Source organism: Sinohyriopsis cumingii, chromosome 16 (genome assembly GCF_028554795.1).
Source record: "Sinohyriopsis cumingii isolate HCF-2022 chromosome 16, ASM2855479v2, whole genome shotgun sequence".
NCBI lineage: Eukaryota > Metazoa > Mollusca > Bivalvia > Unionida > Unionidae > Sinohyriopsis > Sinohyriopsis cumingii.
Window position 1 is genome coordinate 97,626,612 of NC_142976.1, and position 24,382 is coordinate 97,650,993.

At 35.9% G+C, this 24,382-nt stretch overlaps 1 protein-coding gene across 2 annotated transcripts in view; it reads right to left on the bottom strand.

The window, feature by feature from the left end:
- Nucleotides 1–24,382, bottom strand: part of LOC149781031 (uncharacterized) — a 146,496-nt gene that overhangs the window by 101,179 nt on the left and 20,935 nt on the right. For both annotated transcript variants that reach the window (XM_089938166.1, XM_089938165.1), the window contains exons 3-5: nucleotides 14,934–15,083; nucleotides 8,015–8,215; nucleotides 4,090–4,242 (exon numbers count right to left, since the gene is read on the bottom strand). In XM_089938166.1, the coding sequence (XP_089794292.1) occupies nucleotides 4,090–4,242; nucleotides 8,015–8,215; nucleotides 14,934–15,083 (504 nt within the window). The remainder of the gene's footprint in view (nucleotides 1–4,089; nucleotides 4,243–8,014; nucleotides 8,216–14,933; nucleotides 15,084–24,382) is intronic.

Below are 24,382 nucleotides of genomic sequence, written 5' to 3' on the forward strand. Positions count from 1 at the left end.
CATAGCTAAGAAAGAAGGTTCTCTGATCAGTCAGCAGTCATTTTTCACCAAGGCTAAAGAACAGAGCAAGAGTGCTGTTGTTGCGTCGTACGAAGTCGCTCTTCTGATGACTTGGAAAAAAGAAGCCGTTCACCTATGCGGAAGAAATAATAAAGCTTTCTCTTAAAATTACTGCTAGAATGCTTGGCGATAAAAAGTGTGAGACAAAATTTGATCAGATTCCTTTGTCTAATAATACTATGGCTAGGCGAGTCAAAGAGTTGGCCAGCGATGTTCATCATCAAGTAGCAACACGTCAAAAATTGCAAAACTTTTTCATTGGCAATGGGCAAATCCACTGACATTTCTGACACAGCTCAGGTCGCAGTTTTTGTTCGAGCAATAAACGATAATTTTGAAGTCACTGAAGAACTTCTAGGACTTGAATCGATGCACGCGACTACCAAAGGAATTGATCCGTTTGAAACTCTGAAGTTGTGTATAGAGAAAAACAACAAATTGGATAATGTATGTACCAACGGTGCTCCGGCTTTGACGGGTAAAAAATCTGGATGTCTGGCATTATTGGAACAGTTTATTGACCGCACTATATTAAAATATCATTGTATCATTCACCAGGAAGCACTGTGTGCGGAAAGACATTAAATCTGAAACATATCATATATGTTGTTCTGAAATGTGTAAACAAAATTCGAAGCAAGGCGCTGAACAGGCGTGAGTTTAGACAATTGCTATCAGACCTGAACGAGGAATACGGTGAGCTACTGATACACTGTGAAGTCAGATGGCTGTCTAAAGGGAAAGTAGTCACGTTTCTGGGAAACGGGAATGTCTGCAGAATGATGACTGGCTTAATGACCTGGCATTTTTGGTGGACATCACGTCTCATTTAAACTCTTTAAATGCGAGGCTTCAGGGAAAAGACAAACTGTTCACAAATTTGTGCGATGACATTTCTGCATTAAAAATGAAACTGAACCTGTTTATGAGACAGCTGACAGAAGGGACTTTAGAGGCGTTTCCAACTCTGAAGACACTTGTGGTGGAAAAGAAATTTGACCTGTTACAGTACAAGGTTAAAGTGGAAAGTCTTCTGGATATCTTTCAGTCGAGATTTCAAGAGTTCACATCAGAGGAAGATAATGTTGCCCTCTTCATAAATCCATTAGTATTTCTGGATGCCAAGATCTGCCAATTACAGCAAAACCTTCAGCACAAAGTAATTGATTTGAAATGCAATTCTGCACTGAGATGCAAATTCCTGGAGCTGCTGCTTCACCCTCAGCTGATCATATGATCTCATTCTGGTGACTATTGCCTGTCAAACAATTTGAACACTTGCATTCATTCGCACAGAGTTATATTTGTCGTTTTGGTTCAACTTATAGATGCGAGCAGTTATTTTCCGCAATGACAACTAAAAAAAAACAAGCAACGTTCCAGACTCACTGACAGTAACCTAGCTGCGCTTATGACTTTGGGCATGATAGCTTTATGACCAGACATTGATAAACTGGCATCAGAACTTCAGTAACTGGTTGTGAAGAACAGTTACAATTGTAAATTAATTATATTAATATCGGTTTTCAAAACTGATTTAAAATTGTTAAATGAACATTTGATTTAAAACTGAAAATGACTGTAGTGCAGGACTGACACGGACTGCTTTGAAAGTTTTACAATTTGGTTGCTGAAAGTTAATAAATTTAAGAATGATATTACACGACTTTTATAATTTTATAAACATTGATAAACATTTATAATTTTATAACGTTGCGGCCGCTTAATTACCGAAAATAGTAGATATGGCCCTCTACTTGAAAAGTTTTGGAACCACTGATATAAACTGTAAAAAAAGTTATCAGCTCTTTTTTATACAATTTACCTCTGAAGTTCAGGAAGTGAAAATGACCTAGCGGAGCTAGCACTTTTTTGAAAGGTGCACATCTGGAGTAAGACCAAGCTGTATACTCTATAACCCATATTACACCCATCAATCATACACCAAAATAAAGGGAATTAAAGGTTCTTTGAATTATACCTAAGAGATACAAGGAAAGATGGGGAAAATCTTTTTTTAAAAAAAACTCTAACCCTATGCAAAATGCAAAACTGCAGAGCGCCACCTTTACTGCTATCCAATCTTTATCCGATTTACTGCTGTCCTATCATTTGACCCATTTACTGCTGTCCTATCATTTGACCCATTTACTGCTGTCCTTGTGTTTCAAGCATAGCTTAAGAACATGAGCCAGGTTTTGCCAAACGGTACCTCCTGACATTGTTCAAGGACAGTGAGCAAATGACCACTTCTGATTGCCAGAAAGCCATCTATTCTTGGTTGCAAATTCTAGATGCTGTTGTTGTTGTAGGGTTTAACGCCATTTTTCAGTACACGATAGGCTATACATGACGGCCAGTATTAATGGTGGAGGAAGAACTCGGGAAAACCCCAGGAAAAAACCACTGACCCGCGAAAAGCTACTGGCAAGCTTTCTCACATACCCACATTAGCCGAATCCGAGACTCGAACCCACACAGGCAGAGGTGAGATGGCAGTGATCTGTAACGGAGAGCACTTTAGACCACTAGGCCACTCCAAATTCTACATGATTAAGACAACTGAACCATCTGATTGTAACTGAAAAGGCACCCCAAAAAAATTCACTGACCTGCAGATTGAATCCAGGGCAAATAATCTGCATGTTCTAAGATAACAGCTTATGAAAGGCTGTAGTCAATGTTTCAAACTTGTTTGAACTGAGCCGTGTCAAAACTAGGGAAAGGTCCCATTTGTGGAACATGGTGAGTGACCAGGACAGATCCAGGATGAAAATGACCAGTGAGTCTGATAGGTCCATGTCATGATGTACATCACCTATTCCATGATGTCAGAAATCACGGAGAAAAAGCCCTTGAAAGTAACATGTGCAAAATTCTTCTGAAATAGCCAGAGGGAAAAGTTATCAAGCTGAAAGATGATTAATTTGCCCTTGCACCAGTCATGAAAATGCCACATCCCCATATAAACATTTAGATTGGAGGGCCTTTTAGCTGGTGCAATCCTCTCTATGGCTAAATTATTGAATACCCCTCGGCACAAGAGTCTCCTGACACCAGGCAGGTGTGCAGTTTAAGGCTGCATGAGCAAGGATGGAGCTACCCTGGCTGCTTGAGCAGACCAGTTACATAAGACTTGTCCTATCTGACAAGACTCGTCCTATCTGACAAGACTTGTCCCATCTGACAAGAACAGTCCCATCAGAGGAGCTATCAGGTCCACTTTGCTGGTGTGGATTATTCTCAGTATCAGAACAAATGGAAGGAAGGTGTAGCTCCAAAACCTGTCCCAACTGACAAAGCATAGACAGGCAGCTCTTATGCTACTTGCTGTCATACAGCCATGGGTAACCAAATGGTAATGAACATAGAGCCTGTGAGTTATTGGGGTTAAATAAGTTCAAGTGCCGGTTTTTCTAAGTCCACTTTAAATGAAACCATCAGAGTGCTGGACATAGAGTGGCCCACAGCCTTATTAATCACCTTAACAAGTCAACTCCCAAGTATGCTCATTAGCCGATGATAGACATCACTAAAGATGCCAAGCCAAGCATTGATGAAGTGACTATCATATTTTGCACATGTATGGATGCTGCATGCAAGGCACAGCATTCAACTCTGTAAAACTGCATGCTAGTCATGTTCACCACCACAATGTCTTTATGTGAGACAAAAACATGTGCATAGTATGTAATGTGTGGGTGCAGCACTAGGGAGAGAAAGTTGCTGGCAACTAGTTCCACAGAAGCCAATGGAGTTCCCCCAATTTTGGACTCACTAACTGGAAATAGACAGAAGGGTGCTATTAAATGTTATTAACAGCTAATGAAGCCTGACCTCAGACCAGGCTCACAGACAGCAGTGAAGGTTATAATAATGGTATCTGGAGCGTTTCTCTCTATAGGTGCTATTTTCAGAGTTCAATTCATAAAGTTAATTAATACAATTGGGTATAGTTAATTAATACAATCGGGTATAGTTAATTAATACAATCAGGTATAGTTACAAAGAAAATTATATCAGCCCCACCTGTTTGTCTCTACAGTTAAGCTCAGCCCCAAATTCCACGAGAAGCTGCACAACTTCCACATGTCCCATGTATGCTGCCCAATGGATGGCCTGACGGTCCTTCTTATCAAATGAATTGACTGTGGCTCCATCTGCTAGTAGCATCTTCACCATCTGCCAAAAACGGTAATCTGAATTAATTACTTTTTAGTTATTTTAATTTAAATAGATTTCACATTTTCCATGAACCACAAATTTAACGACCAACAAAAAGTGATTCCTCTGTGGAAACAACACCATCCCTTTCCCAATCCATAAATGTCATTTGTCACCAAAGCATTACAATGGTACCTATGAAAATAAATAAACAGCATATTACCAAGTAAAGATTTATTTTAAAATTTAAGCCATAAAATATATAACTGGCAAGATCATACTTTGATATAATGAATGCACAATTATCTTGGCACTGAACATGAATTTATAATGCTCATTAAAAACAAAATAAGACCCAGGGCTCTATATGGCCCAGGGTTATTAAGGCTCAATAAATCTAGTCTGTACGGTTTAAATTCAAAACAAGGGTCCCAGCAACATCTCCTTTTGATACTGGGGTGAATGTGAAACTCATCACAATTTTATTTTAACCCTTAAAATATTTAGGCAAACATTCACAAGATAATTGAGAAACAAGAGTCCCATGAAGGAACTGACGCTTACAACCATAAACCTTGATATTAATGTTGAAGTACGCTGTAAAAATACAAAAATCTGATTAACACAACTGATTTGACTTCATCTGGAATTCATTATCAATACTCAACACTTTTGGACTTACAATCAATTCAGGACAAGTGGTGATAAGATTTTCAAGATGGCCACAATGGCCACTGTACTCGTTTGTTTTGTATTGGTGTTTAAGTGCACATCATGTGAAAGGCTATGAAGGTCTATGGCTTGCTCAGAGGCACACCACAGTTGCCAACATGGGGCATTCTAGGCAGGATTTGAACCCACAAGTTTTGACTTGTGAGTCTGGCATACTAAACACTGCACCATTGCAGTTCCAATGCTATGAAGACTGTCTGATAGGCACTATTATTATTTAAAACAATTTACTGAGGCTGTCTGATAGCAGACCTACCAACCCTAACAAGGCTGTCTCAGTCAGACAGTTGATTTTTTTTTGTACATTTGACCATTTTCAGTAAGGTGTAACAATATTATGTACTGCTATTGTCAGGTTCAAAAATATTTAAAATCTTCAGTATTCGAAACTGATGCAGTAATGGTAAACATCATGTTCAAAGTTTGTAATGTACATGTAGACCTTATTTACTTCCGGTACAGTTGCATAAACTTCCGTTCCAAACCCTCGACCTGACTTAATTCTTGGATTATTTTCTTCATGACAATGGCAATCATATCTCAGGAGACATACTCAAATTGACATATAATGTCCAACAAACACAACTGTATCCCTTCCTGCTTTTATTCGCAAGAATCTGAATATTCCTTTTGAATTCAGCTGTACTGATTATTAACACTTTTAAGAAGCATATTTTCCCTGTCATCTTCAATATATATCATTTGTTGGATGCCATTTTTATCTATGATCAACAGACTGATCACGAAGAAGCTTTGCATGAAATAAATATGTGCATTTTAAAGCAGCTGAGGTACAACTGTAAAGTTGGTCATACACTCTGATTAACTCCACTAAACCTCCCAAGAAGTATTTAAATGAAAACTCGATTTCAGGAGTAAGATTTTCAGGCTGGCCACCATGGCAGCCGTGGACGTCAGATCAGCTCCATTTTTTGTTTGGACCATTACCATGTATAAGTTTGTTTTTTGTGTGAAAAATTCAATTGATGCAAAGCAAACAATCATCTTAGAATAAAATGTACAAAAATTTGAAAAAGATAAGGGTAATATCAAAATCTCTAGATGTCTACAGCATGGACAAATACTGTCAATTCAAGTATTTTTAGATTTTCATGTGCATATTTCCGTTCCCATATATGTTATATGCACTGTGTTTATGCATATCGTTATTGTATTCACTGCACTACATGTACCTACATTTATTTTAATTTTAATACCCACAGCAAAATGAGACGTCCATCCACATTAATTATGGTGGGTGGTTACAAGCATACAGCTTCCATTTTTATGCAAATCTGATCAACCAGTATTTGTATTATATTTTGCAGTTTGAAGTATGCACACTGTTTTGATTTAATTTATATTTGCTTTTTTTTCATAAGCCAGATCCAATTTGTAAGTAATATCTCCTAGGTTATCTGCCAATAAACATAGAATCCTAAGCTCTTGACCTGCAAAGGCAACATCCACTTCATTTTCCAGTTGACAATTGTTTGATCAAGCTTTGAATCAGAGACATGTTCAGTGCTAAGATGAGTACTACAAATCCTGGCCATACTTCCATAGCTTGTAAAGGCAACGGCCACTATTTTGATACTTGCTCAAGTCTCCAGATAACCATTTGAAGATGTCAGTAAGACAAGGAATTGGAGTCAGGCAATGTTTACGATGACTGAACAACAACTGAGGATTTCAGAAATTTATTGGCGACACAGACAACGAGGAAGTGACATTTAAAGGATAGTATGAATCATAAAATTGTTGACTGTACTTTCATTTTATATCCGGAAGATGTGTGGAATTAACATAATATGAGATACTGTGAATCGGAAGTTGTTGTTGTTGTTGTTCTATGGTTTTTTGTTGTTGTTCTAGGGTTTAACGCCATTTTTCAGCACAAGATAGGCTATACATGGTGGCCAGTATTAATGGTGGAGGAAGAACCCTGGAAAACCCAGGGAAGAACCACCGACCAACAAGAAGCTACTGGCAGGCTTTCCCACTTACCCACGCTAGCCGAGCCTTGGACTCGAACCCATGCAGACTGAGGTGAGATGGCAGTGATCTGTAATGGTGAGCACTTTAGACCACTCGGCCATTCGGGGCCCCTGTTCTAGGGTTTAACGCCATTGTTCAGCACAAGATAGGCTATAATGGCGGCCATGATAACTGGTGGAGGAAGAACACTGGAATACCCAGGAATAAACCACCGAAACACGAGAGGCTACTGGCAGGCTTTCCCACATACCCACGCTAGCCTGAATTGAAAGATTCTGTGCCACTACTTTTATACCAATATACAACGAATTCAAGGATTCACTGAATGAATTTAATGTGTCAAGCATTATAGATGTCAAAGGATTTTATTACATGAAGATGCACTTTGTGTATGCTGGCAATGTATTTGTCACATATTTCAATCAACAACAACTGATATTATTTTACACTGGTTTTGTTTTCATTTTTCCTATCTATTTATCTATCCAGTTTGGCTTGCTTATTTTTCCAAAGTATAACTAAACTCACTTACAAGATGTCCCCTTTAAGACAGATCTAACTTGCAAAATACACACACCTAACAGGAAGGTGAAAGAGAAATTTGCCTTCTGCAGCCATTTGGGGAGGGCAAATCATAGTCAAGTCATTTTATATGCATGTACATAAGCTACATGTCATAAAATGTCATGCAGTGAAAATCCCATGGTAATATCACTATTCACTGTAGAAGGGATGTAATAAGATTCTCAAAATGGCCACCATTATGACTATGTTGGATGACTGGTAAAAACCATTTTCATTTAGGAACATCTACATGTCATACAAGTCTTTTAGTGAAAATAAAAATAAAAATAAATTAAAAAAGTCTTTTAGTGCAATCATCCATTTAGGAGAAAGATATTTTTATATATAAAAAAAAACAAAAATCTTACAGTTCAATGATTTTAACATTATGTTAAATATAGATGGACAAAATTTTTAGATGTGGGTTTCTTGCTCAAAGAGTTTAGTTGCCAAAGGTAACTACAGTAAACTTAGACTGGTTCTGAATTCTATCAACCTCTTTGTGGCCACTGAAAGCTGCATGGTGCAAACTGGTTCTTCCTGCCCTATCCGAGACATTGATATTGGTGACTAGTGGTATCAAGTACTCAGCACACCGAACTGCATTGTTAGCTGCTGCCACATGGAGAGGAGTCTGCCAATTTTTGTCCCGTGCATTGACATCAGCTTGATGACGTAACAAGGTCTCAACAGTGTCCTGGAAAAAAAAGGAAAGGACAATGCATGAACAAGAAAGGAATAAGTCTAATAATTTTTATCTCAGTTATTGGTTTGCATCAGAGATGCACAAAAACATTTCTGGTCTGGTTGGGCTAAACCCACTTCATGGTGTTTTTGCTGTGTGGCTTGATAAAGTTTTTCATGGCAATGCAAGAAAAATGACTTGACTAAGGACATGGCAATTGACCCAGTCTGGTATGCTAATCCTTCATCTACACGACTGTATTGGTATTCTAAAAATTAGTCTTTTGTGTGTGTGTGTGTGTGTGTGTGATCTTGATTTCTTAATGTAGCTTTAACAATTTTTTAGTCATATTGCTATGATGTCTGCAGTGTGGCAGTTTATAGCAATGTCTAGCACTGGGACATCATGCTGCAGACATGCAGCATCATGTCACTCCCAGTCACATTATCCTGATGCCTGGCAGACCTCCTAATGCTGAGCACCAAGCAAGGCAGTTGCTGGTACCATTTTTATAAGTCTTTGGTATGACTCAGCCAGGGCTCGAACCTGTGACCTCCCACATCTGAGGCAGATGTTCTAACCACTTGGGTTACTGAAGCGATTTCGGACATTTGAGAAAACTGCAAGACATGTTAGAGAATGAAATTGTATTTAGGTAAACGACTCAAAAAGATATCTAACTGCTTCTTGTACATGCAATACTAACTCTGACTGTGAATTAAATTCAATTTTGGTTGTATTTTACCTAAATAAGTTCAAACAGAACTTCAATAATGTCTTCTCTATTCAGAAAATTACAAACCAAATATCAAACAAACAATCTAGGACTTTTCCAAATTAACATACATTGTACCTAGGCCATGGGACTCTAATTACTCAAAGTTTTCATATAAAAATGACAACAAACTCTAAATTGCATCTATGGGTGACTACTCCATGTAGAAGTGCCTTCTCTAAGTCCCAAATATGTCTTACTGGAACAGACCTTAACTATAGCAAATGGAAAAAAGAAAACAACAGGATTCATTTCTGCAGGATGCATTAATTAACTGATTGATTTACAGCCACTTAAACTTCATCGATATTTTAATCCTTTAACTTTCTTTCTTTTTATTTAAATATATTGATTCTAAGTGAAGTTGTCTCCTAACTAGTTATTATTCAAAACATCAAACCTCTGACGATTTTTTATACATAAACTGACTAATAATAGTACTGATAAGTATTCCAAAAAGTTTCCATGACATTTCTTATATTCTTGTTTCTCACAAAAGCTGCTTGAAATTGCTATATCTGCCAAGTTGTTTGAGTAAAACTTACTGACCCAAAACTTTTACTTTATAAAAAAAGTTGACAATAACATTTCATTTAAAAGTTTTAATGGCATGCAAAGTAAATACTATTAAAAACATAAACAAATACAAAACTAAATGAAAGATAATGGGGATTTTTAATGCATGGAATTAACATTATGTAGGTGAAAGAGGTACCAAGAAAATTTTGTAAAGTTAAAATGCTTCAGGTTTATACCTGTTCAACTATGGAATTCGTAATAATAATATGATGGAAATATTAACTACTACCATATTGTTCAGGTATATCATAAATTAATAATAAAATGAATTCATGTTGTAATTCATCAAATATAACCACTGTATTGTTTTACAATAACCAAGGACTGGAAAATTGACCACAAAATGTACTCAAGTGCCCTTGAACATCAAAACCAGACTGATATACTGCAAAGCAAATTACAGATGCTAACCATAGTTAAAATATCACATGACTTTAATACTGTACACCATACCAGACAACAAAATTATGCATTAGGGTTATACAGTATTTGCACAAGAAAGATTACACTTACCTGTCTGCATGTATCTTAAGGAGGTTTATTAATTCCTTTAACTATTTTTTTAAAATAGTTTCGGCTATTTTATTTGGAGAGGGATAATTTTAAAGCCACTCGCTGAAAGGGGACACCATTTTGCTAAGACAACTATGTCTTGCTTGTAAAGTGTACTGCCACTGGTCAGTACCTGATGATTCTTTGAATTAAAAAGTCTGAGGACCATTACCTATCTGAAATGCTGCACATTAACAAATTCTGACCAATTTAGTGTTATCTGTTATATTGCAGTTTATATTTTCTATCATTCATAATAAATCCTTAATATATATTGTTATTTTTCTCAACCGGTTCTATACAAGTTTATACTTCTTTTTTTCTAAAATGAATTTTCTTAATTGTTCCAATAAAATGTCTACAAGGGGAAGAACTCTGGATAACCCTCATGCTGTGATTATCAATAACCTCTTTCACAGGTTACTTCCCATCATTTCTGCTAATAAAAAAAATGCCAAGAGTTTGTGTGTTGGTGTTTTGTACATTTTGTAATGTAGCTTTAACAATTTTAGAGATATTGCTATGATGACTGCAGTGTGGCAATTTATAGTGATGTCTAGCACTGGGGCATCATGATGCAGACATGTAGCATGATGTCTCACCAAGTCACATTATCCTGACACCAGGCCGACCACTCCTAACACTAATCTCTTAATGCTGAGCACCAAGTGAGGCAGCTGCTACTACCATTTTTATAAGTCTCTGGTATGACTCAGCTAGGGTTCAAACCCACAATGTGTGCATCCTAAGCAGACGTCCTAACCACCTGGCAATGTGTATATATGGTTTCAACAAGAAATCAACAGAACTGAATCTCTTGACATTCCACTTACATACCAAGCCTGATCAAAATCTGTTCATAAATATGGCCCCTAGAGTTTCCTAAAGCATATCCAATTAGTCAAACCTTTTTAAAGCAGCCACCCATGGGAAAAGGTCACAGTGGCCTTTGTACACAGGTGACCTCTGATGGCAGGTTCAGGTACTGAACTTGTGTTATGACTCTATGGTCTTAAACTAAGTAACATAAAAGAGAAAAAATCAACAAGTTTTATAAAATTCAAGAAATAATTTATTTTCTTAGAATTTAAAAAGAACTTACAGTATTGTGAATGAAATCCCAACAGTCCTAAAAGTTCTATCACAAGTCCAAAAGTATGAAGTAACAACTGAATTCCAGTGGTATTCCAAATAAATTCTCATAATGAATGTGTTGATGTGTCTGTAGTCTCAAACACACTAATGTGCCAATGACCAGGAGTGTGATGATGTGCTAACAGTCTTGATGTATCACAATAATATAATCCAAAATGTCCTTGTCTAAATTTGCTACAATTTCAAATTAATGTTCCAGTCCAGAAATATTACATGTATTAAGCATTTGTGATTTCAGTGAATTAAATAAATTAATTCTTTGAAATGAAAAATTGAAAGCAAAAATAAGACTGATATCAAGGCATGAATAAGTAATTTTTTAAGTAAACAGCATTATGCAAAAAGCTAAGACACAATCCTAGAGCCAGGATGTAGGTCAGTCTACTCTATAAAACATTCAATCAGTCTACTCTATAAAACATTCAAGGTTCTCAACAAGTTTAAGAATTTCCAAGAGGAAATATGATGTCCTAAACCCAGACCAAATAAACATGTTTACCTCCAAATATAATGATCTGAATATTTAACCCACACTCATAGAGAAATATCAGCTTTGTTGTTTACAAAATAATGTTACTAGGTTCACCATGACCTTGATTTTTGACAAAGTCCAGTACAAAATACATATGTACATAACATATAATCATTAAGAAAAGCCAACAAATAATACAAACTAAATAAACATGACACTTGGTTCATGATATATGCATGAACTATGCACCAAATAGGATTAGTATTATTAATAGAGTGTAGTAGTATCATTATTATTATTATTCTGTATGTATAGTATTATTAGTAGAGTGTATAAGTATCATTATTTTGTATGTATAGTATTATTAGTATAGTGTATTAGTATTATTATTCTGTATGTATAGTATTATTAGTTGAGTGTAGTAGTATCATTATTATTATTATTCTGTATGTATAGTATTATTAGTAGAGTGTATAAGTATCATTATTTTGTATGTATAGTATTATTAGTATAGTGTATTAGTATTATTATTCTGTATGTATAGTATTATTAGTTGAGTGTAGTAGTATTATTATTCTCTATGTATAGCATTATTAGTTGAGTGTAGTAGTATTATTATTATTCTGTATGTATAGTATTATTAGTAGAGTGTATAAGTATCATTATTTTGTATGTATAGTATTATTAGTATAGTGTATTAGTATTATTATTCTGTATGTATAGTATTATTAGTTGAGTGTAGTAGTATTATTATTCTGTATGTATAGTATTATTAGTTGAGTGTAGTAGTATTATTATTCTGTATGTATAGCATTATTAGTTGAGTGTAGTAGTATCATTATTATTCTGTATGTATAGTATTATTAGTAGAGTGTATTATTATTATTATTATCATTATTATTATTATTCTGTATGTATAGTATTATTAGTAGAATATAGTATTATTATTTTGTATGTATAGTATTATTAGTAAAGTGTATTATTATTATTATTATTATTCTGTATGTATAGTATTATTTGTATAGTGTATTAGTATTATTATTCTGTATGTATAGTATTATCAGTTCAGTGTAGTAGTATCATTATTATTCTGTATGTATAGTATTATTAGTACAGTGTATTATTATTATTATTATCATTATTATTATTATTATTATCATCATTATTATTATTATTCTGTATGTATAGTATCATTAGTGGTGTAGCATTAGTATTATTATTATTCTGTATGTATAGTATTATTAGTACAGTGTATTATTATTATTATTATTATTCTGTATGTATAGTATTATTAGTACAGTATAGTATTATTATTATTCTGTATGTATAGTACTATTAGTGGAGTATAGTATTAGTATTATTATTATCCTGTATGTATAGTATTATTAGTACAGTGTAGTATTATTATCATTATTCTGTATGTATAGTAGTATTAGTACAGTGTATTATTATTATTATTATTATGTATGTATAGTATTATTAGTACAGTGTAGTAGTATTATTATTCTGTATGTATAGTATTATTAGTACAGTGTAGTATTAGTATTATTATTCTGTATGTATATTATTATTAGTACAGTGTATTATTATTATTATTATTATGTATGTATAGTATTATTAGTACAGTGTAGTAGTATTATTATTCTGTATGTATAGTATTATTACTACAGTGTAGTATTAGTATTATTATTCTGTATGTATATTATTAGTACAGTGTATTAGTATCATTATTATTATTCTGTTATATAGTATTATTAGTAGAGTGTATTATCATTATTATTATTATTTTTATTCTGTATGTATAGTATTATTATTAGTGTATTAGTATCATTATTAGTATTATTATTCTGTATGTTTCACTATCAGCAGCAGTAGCATCCTATCATGATACATGTATTTAGTGAAATAAAAAGAAAAATAACAAAACAATAAACTAAAATGTTCCACACAAAGATTATTGTATCCTCACCCTAATCCCTAATGTACATCACATCATTACTAAGTCTCCTATCAATGTCTCAGGTGTCAAAGTTTCTATAAATTTTTTTTAGGAGTTCTCCAAGCCTTACTTATGACTGTGAAAGATAGGACTCATATTTTGTTAGGCCAGACAGGGTAGTTAGGCATGAAAACAGGAATTCACACTTCAAACAATGAAATGATTAAGCAATGGTTCAAAACATACTGAGATCAAAAGACAGTCGGCATTTATGAGACACCTTTGACGATTAGGGAGCTATCAATTCATGTAATATACCATTTTATATATATATATATATATATATATATATATATATATATATATATATATATATATATAAAATATGAATGAATTTTTTGAACAAAAGAAGTTTAATTTTCCAACTTAGAGGGTCACTGCTGATACCATCCAGTGCCCAAAGAAGACAGGGTGAAACTACTGTTTGATTAAGAAACCCATTGCTTCTGACCATGGAATACAAGTGACTGATAATTAAAGAACATTTATAAATGAAATCTTCCCCAGGGGTGGGGATTATAATGACTGTTGTGACCAGTTGACCACTGAACTCAGGTGACCATTAGAAAAGGTTTGACTGCACATGCCAGATCACTTAAATAAAACGCTCTACTATTGCTCATAATCAATCCCATCTTAGACCTTGATGATGTGAACTAATATTAAAACGCTCTACTATTGCTCATAATCAATCCCATCTTAGATCTTGATGATGTGAACTAATATTAAAACGCTCTACTATTGCTCATAATCAATCCCATCTTAGATCTTGATGATGTGAACTAATATTAAAACACTCTACTATTTCTCATGATCAATCCCATCTTAGATCTTGATGATGTGAACTAATATTAAAATGCTCTACTATTTCTCATAATCAATCCCATCTTAGATCTTGATGATGTGAACTAATATTCCATGTTATGATTAAAAATAAACAAGCGCTGATGGGTGGATTGATGACAGACAATGGATGAAGGGCCATATCATAATACACTTGGCTATTCACCACAACAAATAAAAATTAAAACTCAAATGTCTGATCAATAACTGAGTTTACTCCAACATCTTTTTTTCAGAATCACCAATCATTTCAACAACACAGGACTCCATTTGGCCATTATTTTCTTAAAACATTTAAGTAGGTGAAAGATTGAGGGTTTTATGGCATATAGAAGAAAAATAAAACTGGACCTACATCACTCTTGGAACAGCAGGCTCTATGTAGGGGAGTTAACCACTTGTTGTCTTTTGTGTTGACACGGGCTCCACTAAGAATCAGGAGGTCTGCAATCTCTGCCTCTCCGCAGTAGGCAGCTGCATGAAGTGGGCTCCTTTTCTCTGCATCCTAGTTAGATAAATTTAAACTCAATTATTCATCATTGGTTACACAATAACTTAAAAATATTTACAGGTGATAATTTAACATTGGTTGCAAAATCAGTTTAAAATATTTACAGGTGCATCAAGTATGGTGAATTCTTTTCTTAACGCTTGGATAACAAATCTATTATCCAAAGCCATGTGTTGCCATAATACTAGACTTATCCTACCTTATGATTGGCTCAGACAGTTGTGATGACTCCTTTATGAAATTATGACTTGATCCACATTTTCTCAAAACAAGAGAGAAATGGAGACTTAAAAATATCAAATTCACAACATTTTGCTATCTTCAAGATTTATAGATAGCAGTTTCAGAGAAAAGTCCACTCTCAGATATAGTGAATATAAACTGGTTTACTGGTTTCTTTCCCTCGTCGCTTAGTAGCAGTGGTCCATCGATGATATGATTTTGAAATTTGTCATATCGTGTTTAATGTTCAATGGTTTTTGTAGTGGAACAAAACCGAAAAACTACTGACCATCTAATTATGACAGCGTTGAGTGGAAAAGATAGCTACTACATACTGAATATACATATGTGCATGGTAACAATGTGTTTTATAACTCTTCCATTTTAATGGATTTTTAAAAAACAACAACACATGTACAGCAATTGTAATATTTTATTACAATAATTAAGTTGAATTACTGAACAGCTGAGCAATTTATCTCTAAGAATGTACAAGCAAGAGAATGAGGGACTTTCTGTATCGCATGTGGCTCATTTGTTATTGGTTCTTTAAATCACTGGTTCAGAGCAACCATAAAATACACCAAAATAGGTAACCAACGAAAAACTGAAACCACTAAATCCACCAAAATGGCTACCTAATGACAAACAGTGAAAATGGAAAATCCACCAAACTGGGTACCTAATGAAATGAAGTGAAAGCCAATTTTGAAGTAAAAATTAAGTTTCTCCAAGAACACTAACCCAAACACATTATGATAGGAATATAAGCCTGCTACCTCATGAATCCTACTAAAAAACAAAAATCATTTTTTCCTGTCTATTGGCAGTAGACAAAGGACAATAACTCTTGCCCATTACCTCTCCTTGGCACCTAATGAGGATGATCACAAGGCAGGGTGGTTGGGAGGGATTTTACGTAATTTGATCACAGGTGAATCCAGCAAAGCTAACAGCTGTGTTAATTGATTCAAACTGAGTCTGATGGCCATCTGCTGCCACAAGACTTAATGGAATCAAGGTTTGCCGCTGCAATGCAAAATCTCAGAGACAATGAAGGTTGACTCTGCATGCCAGCCAATGGCTTCTATTATATCATGGATCGAAACATTGCATTTAAACGAGAGGCTCACAGAGATGACTCAAAGAATCTGAGCAGTAATCTTTAGGTGACTCTAATCTGGTGAGATGTCATAGTACGCCAAGTGCAAAACCCAATTCAGCCATGAAGCAAGGTCTTGAGTGGTGATATCCTCTGTTCGAGCTCACACTGGAAGGAAGAGGCGTTTGCACATGCCACAACTTTATCTTTGTTTCAAGAGCTCAAACAGGTATTTTGCATGGCTGCAGTTCTCAACCCATCTATGGAAGAGAGTGAGTGACGACTCATTGGTTACTGTCAGATGGTAACCTATTTTGGGCTACAAGGCCTGGATGTGTCAAGAGAACCACTGAAACCTCTGATATGAAATGAAGAGGACTTCAGGTCGACATAAAGGAAATGCAATTTACTTACCAGAAAGCATGACTTGCTTGATAGTGAAAGTGAAGTCTGGTCAGAGGAATGAATGGATTCAAATCAAGCTATGTTAAAACCCAGGAACGGTTCCATTTGGAGACAAAATAAAAATATTGGTCAATAGAGACCAAAAAGGGCTAAAATATCCCATAGGTCGACATCGGTCGGACAATCTTGTTGACCAGAATCTTCCTGGGCAGATCTATCACTAGAATGAGTAGATCGGTGACCCAGGACCTGTCCCATCTGAGTGAGGTTATCAGAATCACCTTGCCATTCTGATTATTTTCGCTATTAGCACTGTGGGAGAGGAGGCAAATGTCCACAATCCCTCCCAAATGATTGACCATGCATCCAAGGCCCAAACTTTTTTGTCTGGAACTGGAGAGACTAAGGTGGATAACTTGTGTGATTCCACCTCGTTCCAAAGAAGTAAATAATCGGACACCCCCAAAACATGCAAATCCAAATAAAGACCAATTTATGGAGAGACCATTCCATGTGAAGGACTTGACCTTTCAGGTATAGAATGTCAGTCAAGACACTGAGTCTGCCAGGAATGTATCTGATTTGTTTGTCGATGTGGACACTGTCACATCAATGTAGACATTGCCAAATCAGAACACACAGGTCAGGTTATTTGGTGCCTCCCTGTCTGAGGAGATACGTCAGCACTACAGAGTTGATGGCCCTCATGAGGACAATTTTTGCCTCACAGCTGATGTTCTCAGAAGTCATTTCTAGGATGTTAATGTGTAGAGGCCATTTCCTGGACTTCAACTTGCCGCTGAAGGTAATAAAGGCCAGCAACAGGTGGGTACCACAACCATGCACACTTGCATCAGTACATATTATTTTTGCTTGGGGCTTCTACAATAGGAAACCCATGGCAAAAAAAACCCTGGGTTGCACCACTGATGGAGAAATGGCTGTGATCATGAATATTTTAATTAACAAGCGGAACTGAAAATGTCCACATTGTGCTCCCAATATCCACATAAAAAAGATGGTTGAGCAGGATCGAGTCAGCTGCCACAATGAATAAACTGTGGAGACACAAAAACTCTTCACAGAAATCCGAGTCCTGTTGGAAACAGATTCAAGTTTGACAATTCTGTTTACATGATGAGGTTGCACCAGATTCTGGTTGGTTAGATATTTCATATCCAGATGGACACAATCCTGCGACGGATGGAGGTTTGGCTTTTCCTAGTTCACTAGAAACATGGTTCCCATGCTTTTCTAAAGAAAAATTTCCAGGTCATTTCCAGGATGAAATTACTTTTTCAAGGTTCACATATGACCATTTCTGAATGGAATTAAAGAACATTGTAGATTATAAAACATGCATTTTCTAAATCTAAAGAGGTTTCTCTTTCAAGACTCTTCAAAACATCTAAGCCAGAATAGATGATCATGTAAAAAAAAACACAGAATGTATCACAGTTTGATTATATTCCTATAAATTGGCATGTAAAGTCATTTCAATGTGCAAAATAACAATTCTGACTTTATTTTGCTGACCTGCATTATGTTGCTCAGTGGGAACGACATAACATAAATCAGTTTTGTTTCCTTTCAAACCTTTAATTCCAAAGAATTATATATATATATATATATATGCATCTTATACAGAAGTAAGCATTTCCAATTACAGTATAAAAAAACAATAAACGCAAATAACTAGAATCTTGTCTTGTAACAAAGAGAGTTTAACCCTGAATTTATCTGTGCCAATAAAATACCAAGCAAGATTTTTCAAACAACATAATCTCCTTAAGAAGATCTGGTTAAAAATCCATCATTTAAAAAACATTTTCAAAGGGATGATTTAAATTATGATAAAAATCCTTCAAAATTCTATAATGTTATATAATAAAAAACTGAATTGTCTGAAAAATCAACTTGTCTTCTTGTAATTCGTTAAACCAGTCCCCAAACCTGTATTGATTTTTTTTAATATATGATACAAGGGTAGTCAATTTCTCATTTCAGCTCTGAGATTCAACAATCTGGACTACGAATTTGGATTTAAACGAACAGCAGCTTTTTTTTTTTCGATTCCGGGTTTCCTCCAAATATTCCCACCCCATTTTTCATATTGGGTTGTGATGTGGGGTCATTGTAAATGCCTATAGAAATTTGGAACTTACTGCCACCATGTGGTAGCAACATATGGTAGCCTAGAAAATTTAAACTTATGTTATATCAACTTACACCTGCATGAAATCAATAGAAAAAAGATTTATTTTCTCAGAAATGGCGAAGTATTATAATCGTTAAGTCTTTATTCCACTGACAGACTAGACAAAACTATAGCATTGATGAAAACTGACCCGGTAATCACCATCTGCATTGCTAGTCACTTCACGAATCTCAAACGACGACTACCCATATCAACAACAAACTCTATTTTAATGCTGTTGTTGATAAATTCAATTGTATTAAATGAAAGTCCGATACTTTTTGTAAAAACCTGCAACCTGGCCAGTCTGATTTATCAAGCAGAGAGCACATGTCAACGTCGTAGTCCCGTGATACAACAAAACTCCAGAAGCTGATCTCGGAATATATAAATATGGAAAACTTTGTGTTTTTTCATTTTTTTAATTTGATTACAACCAATATACGACTTTCATTTAATATTTTTTTAAATTTTTTCTCTACAACATTTGACATGTGGGTTGCTAGATTTGTGTACTCATCTTACTAGCAATGCAAATTGAGAGTACCAGGTCACATTTCATCAACTCCAATTTTAATACTCACAATTTCTGAGAAAATAAGTAATTTTCATATCCATTTCAGGCACGTATCACTAGATCTAACAATGTTTAATGTTTTCTAGGTTACCCAGTAAGCGGCTACACTTTGCCAACATGATGTTTTCCTCAAGCGGTTTTCATAGCTTCCACGTAAGGAAAGATATGGATATTAAGCTGACTTTGCAAATAGTCTACTAGATGAATCTAATCCACTGAGCAAGCACCCAAATGATACATACTGTATCCTCTGAATATTCTGATTAGAACTCGATAAATTTATCTCATGATAGTTTTAACTCAGTTATGTGGTTGTTTTGGGCATCAAGTGGTGGTGGAAAACTCCTGTGTTTTTCCTGACTTGCATCAATATTTGCAAAATTCCAGGACTTTTTACAGTCAGGAAATTTTTATAATTATTCCCAATATTTTCCTTGTGAGTGGGAACCCTGTAGAAAGCCTGGATGATCTAATCTGAGAGAGATCACTCCTGCCTAGGCATAGAACAGAATTTACCATATGTTTCTGGAGAATGGTATCCAGGATGGCTGCCATTAATGTAAATGACGTTGATCAGAACAGGATGACGATGTAATCCATAACCTCAGGAAAAGCAAAGGGCTGCTGTTGAGGCCCAAGGGTGAACTTTGAACTGATATAAACTGTGTCACAGCAAGCAAAAAATGAGAAAATGTTCATAACGGGGTGGACAGGGATGTGAAAATATGCATTGGTAAGCTCAAGATGGAAAAGTGGATGGAACTTATTGTTTCCATTGTGAATTTTGGAGGTACAATTAATAGGTTGAGGCGACTCAAGTCAATGATGGGTCTCAACTTGTTGTTTGCTTTCCATATTAGAAAGAGACACGAATAAAACCCAGAGGATTATGGTCTTTTTCGATGAGTGACCATATCTCATGTTGTAACAAGGCATCCTTCTCCTGATCGGACAGTACATACATGAAGAGGGGAGACGGGGGAATTGCTGTTGATGAACAAAAGCCAATGATCCTCTGAATGACCTGAATCACACCACATTTATCCCCTCTTCTAAGGGAATAGGGAGATCCAGTGGACTCAAAATTCTGTTTCTTACTGCATCTTTACAACTGCTTCCAAGGGATCGGTATTGATGCACAAGTGACTGAGATCCCCAGTCCTGAGGCTGCTTAACATTCCTTCACACTGGCATGGGTTGAGTGGTTCCAAATGTCCGTGTGGGTTGAGTGGCACTGTGAAGGAACAGTTCTTGAGCTGCCTGCCTCCGAACATCCTATATTCTTCCTCCAAAGCAATGGCAACCAAAAACTGGGTCATCCAGATAGGGAGGGTAAGACAAGGTTTGAGCAATGTGGATTGCAGACATGTGATATGTGACATGTCACATCAGGAGTAAATTGGCCAAACCCGTCAGTATTGGCCATGGTATAGTGAGCAGCACTGGTCAATGACCCTGGGAATTATGGCCATCACCTCCCTAGCCTAGCTATTACCAGGTGTCTCTGTTGAGTCTGAAAGGAGCAAATAATGTCAAATCCAACAATGAAGAATGTGCCACAACATTCCGAACCAGTTCTGAGTCATGGTGTACCGTATTTGCCAGCCTATAAGACAATACTTTTTCACCAGAAAATCGTAGCTTTGTCTTTTACTCTGCACTGACTTATAGGCCGGCAAATAGTGCAAATTTACCCGCCCCATAAATCAGATGTATGAACATCTGCTATATTCTTGCTAAGTGCTGAGATCAGTTCTGAAGGTATTTGTTGCCTTAATTCTATCTGACTGGTAAGGAACCAGAAGGCTGGCATCCTCTCTTCGCCATCGAGATCTCCTGATTCTTCAGTTTTGCTAGGGGGCGGAGGACATTCTTAAATAGTCCTTGACACTGGCTTAAAAACTAAACTTCAGCCCATTCCATGCTGGACCTGAGAATGATGTGAAGGAGTTTTGTCTCACCCACTGTTCACTGAAGCCCAACCTGGATCTACTTGCAGCTCTGGAGAATAGATACCTGGCGGTATGAAGACTCGATTCCATCCCTATGAAAATGTCACAGCACTGGTTGGCCTGGAATCTGGCATTCCAAGGGTCAGGCAAGACAGACAGATTCCTCACTGAAATCTATATAGAAAGGGTATGTTGCTGATGGTACAGTTAGTTGATCACAGGGAGTTGATCATAGTTGGCCAGAAAGGTTCAACGAAAATGTTCCCGATGTTGGAACTGCATGAAGACCAACAATGGTGCAGTTTTATGCATTGTACAATCCCAATGCATCCCTACTTATTGGCCTGGATACCATGCTCTGACATGCAAGGGGACTTGTGCCCATTGGGCTGCCTAAAATTGGGAAAAACTCCCTCCCTCCCATGAGTCGCAAAATGCAAGCGATGAACTAGTTGGCTGGGCTGTCTTCTCAAAAGTCTCCCATGCTGGATGGTCAGTGATGGCTGTATGGCTGTTGACAACTGGTCAGCAGGTAACAGTGCAGTGGTATAAGGAGGTTGATCCAATTTATCTGGTGTGAACCTCATGAACCCCGATTTACAGGCCCTAAAGCAATGCTTGGACATGCTGGGGGATTTGTGCCCACTGGGCTGCCTAATTTGGAATAATCCCCAATGAGTTGGTATCACCAACAATGAACCACAGGTTGTCTTTTTGACTTATTGTGTCTTTCCTTCCATTCAATGCTGAATGGACTATTGCTTTGACCATGCATTTCAAGCATGTGGTAAACATTTCTCCCGAAACAACATAAGAGAAAACAAGCATATCAGTATGTGACTATCTAATATGGTAGTGCAGACTTCCTCTGACTATGATGCTGCAAATCAGACAGTGTGTACTTAGCATAAACAAGAGTTATGGCAGATGTTCATATGTAACATTTAGCTAGCTTTCCACCGGAACTGTACACAAGGAAAGCGAAGCATAAAGTAGTAATTCATCAAGGTTACCATAGTTGCCAACCTCAGAGTATAAAAATACCGACTGCTTATAACAAAAATACTGATTTCCAGAAACAAATGCGGATTTTTAAAACTTTAATGCATATGTATCTATTTACAACATCAATAACCATCAGTACAGTAGGACAATAACTTATGTACTTAATGTCAACAAATGCATGAATTGCACTCTAACATCTTCTGAATGGACACCCTGTTCCACTTGGCTGCCTAATTAGAAAGTGCCAATGTGCAACAAAACTCACTCCAACACATGCTGTTTATAGAAGCCTTTGCCAGACTTTGTTTTTCCAATTAATATCAATTCCAATGTACATGTACCATGTTACACTGATGACATGAATTTTGTGCGATTTTTTAACTCTACTGAACTGTTTTCAGTCTAGCACACAAGTAATCCATTGCAATTTTACTGTCTGGAAAACGTGTGCGAAATAAATCGCCAGCAACACTAGTAGTTGAAAGAGGAAGGTTCATTTGTAAAAGAAATTTGGTAAAATGAACTTCTGATCGAATTACATCAAGGTTCTCTCTGGTAATAATAAACGTTGTAAGTTCAGGCTATAGTTTGTTGATGATGAATCATCATGCCGATGTTTATTAGGTCTTTTTTCATGATGTTTTATGTCATGGGCACATCCATGCCCAAAAGCAAAATCACAATTATACAATTTGCAAAGGTTTCTCAGTTACTAGATGGTTTCACAAATCTAAACATGATGGCATAATTGTCTTTCTAGTTCTGTTTTCTTTTCATTGCTGGAGAAAATTCTTCATCTTCAGCTTTTCTTTCCCACATGAATAGAGGATGAATATTATAAAGATGAGATACTGTTAAAGATTGGCTTGGTAGCATGGATTTTGAATGAACCAATCACATTTTAGAACTCTATAGCCATGTGATACATTTACTCTCAGAATGGAGGCAAACAGAAAATTGCAAGAAAATTTTTATTGAATTTTTTTTCAAATAAAAAAAAAAATTGATTTTTAACAAGAAAACTTATACCTATATTCAGGTCCAAAATACACATAGCTGCCAACCTTCCAGGCTCACAATTAGTAAAAATAGGGATAAAAAGTCATGAATTTGGACATGAATTCGTGAAAAATACCATGACAACAACTCCATCCACTCTGAACACTCCATCCACTTCAACCATCAATACTACACTATATCAAGTTTGCAAAATAAAAATAAAACACTATATATATGCAGAAATATTTATTATCAAGACATGATACTGTGGCAGACTTGAACTTCCTCAACTGCTTGATAGTAAATTTGTTTTATAAACAGTTCCGACTTCTTGCCTGCTGGTTGATCTTGGGGACTAAAATTGCTGACAAATTTTCTGCAGCTAAGGAGGTCCTAAAGTCTGTCTTATTTTTCCTCACTAAAGAAAATACTCTTTCACTGTCACTGTTGCTGTGAGGAATGCACAGGAGCTGCACCATTTTTGGTTCTTCTACAGGAAAATTTGAAAGTGATTTTCGAGTCCAGGAACATTTGTCAGAACAAATGTTTAGCATGGTCTCCAGCTGATAAAGGTAGATTGTGTTCGACAAGAAAACTCACAAATAATGCTTCAGCATTGGTAGCCTGCAGGTCTTCCGCCAATGGTTTAAAATATTCCAGAGCTGAAATCTGCAAATTCTTAATTTTCCCAACTTCTACGTGTTTTTTGCAACTGACATTCTTCCTCACATCGTCTCTGCGATGGCACACTGAGTGCAAAAAGCATGAATGAATATTAATGTTTAATGGCAGAATGCACAGCCAATTTTTGATATATTCCAAATTAAACTTCAC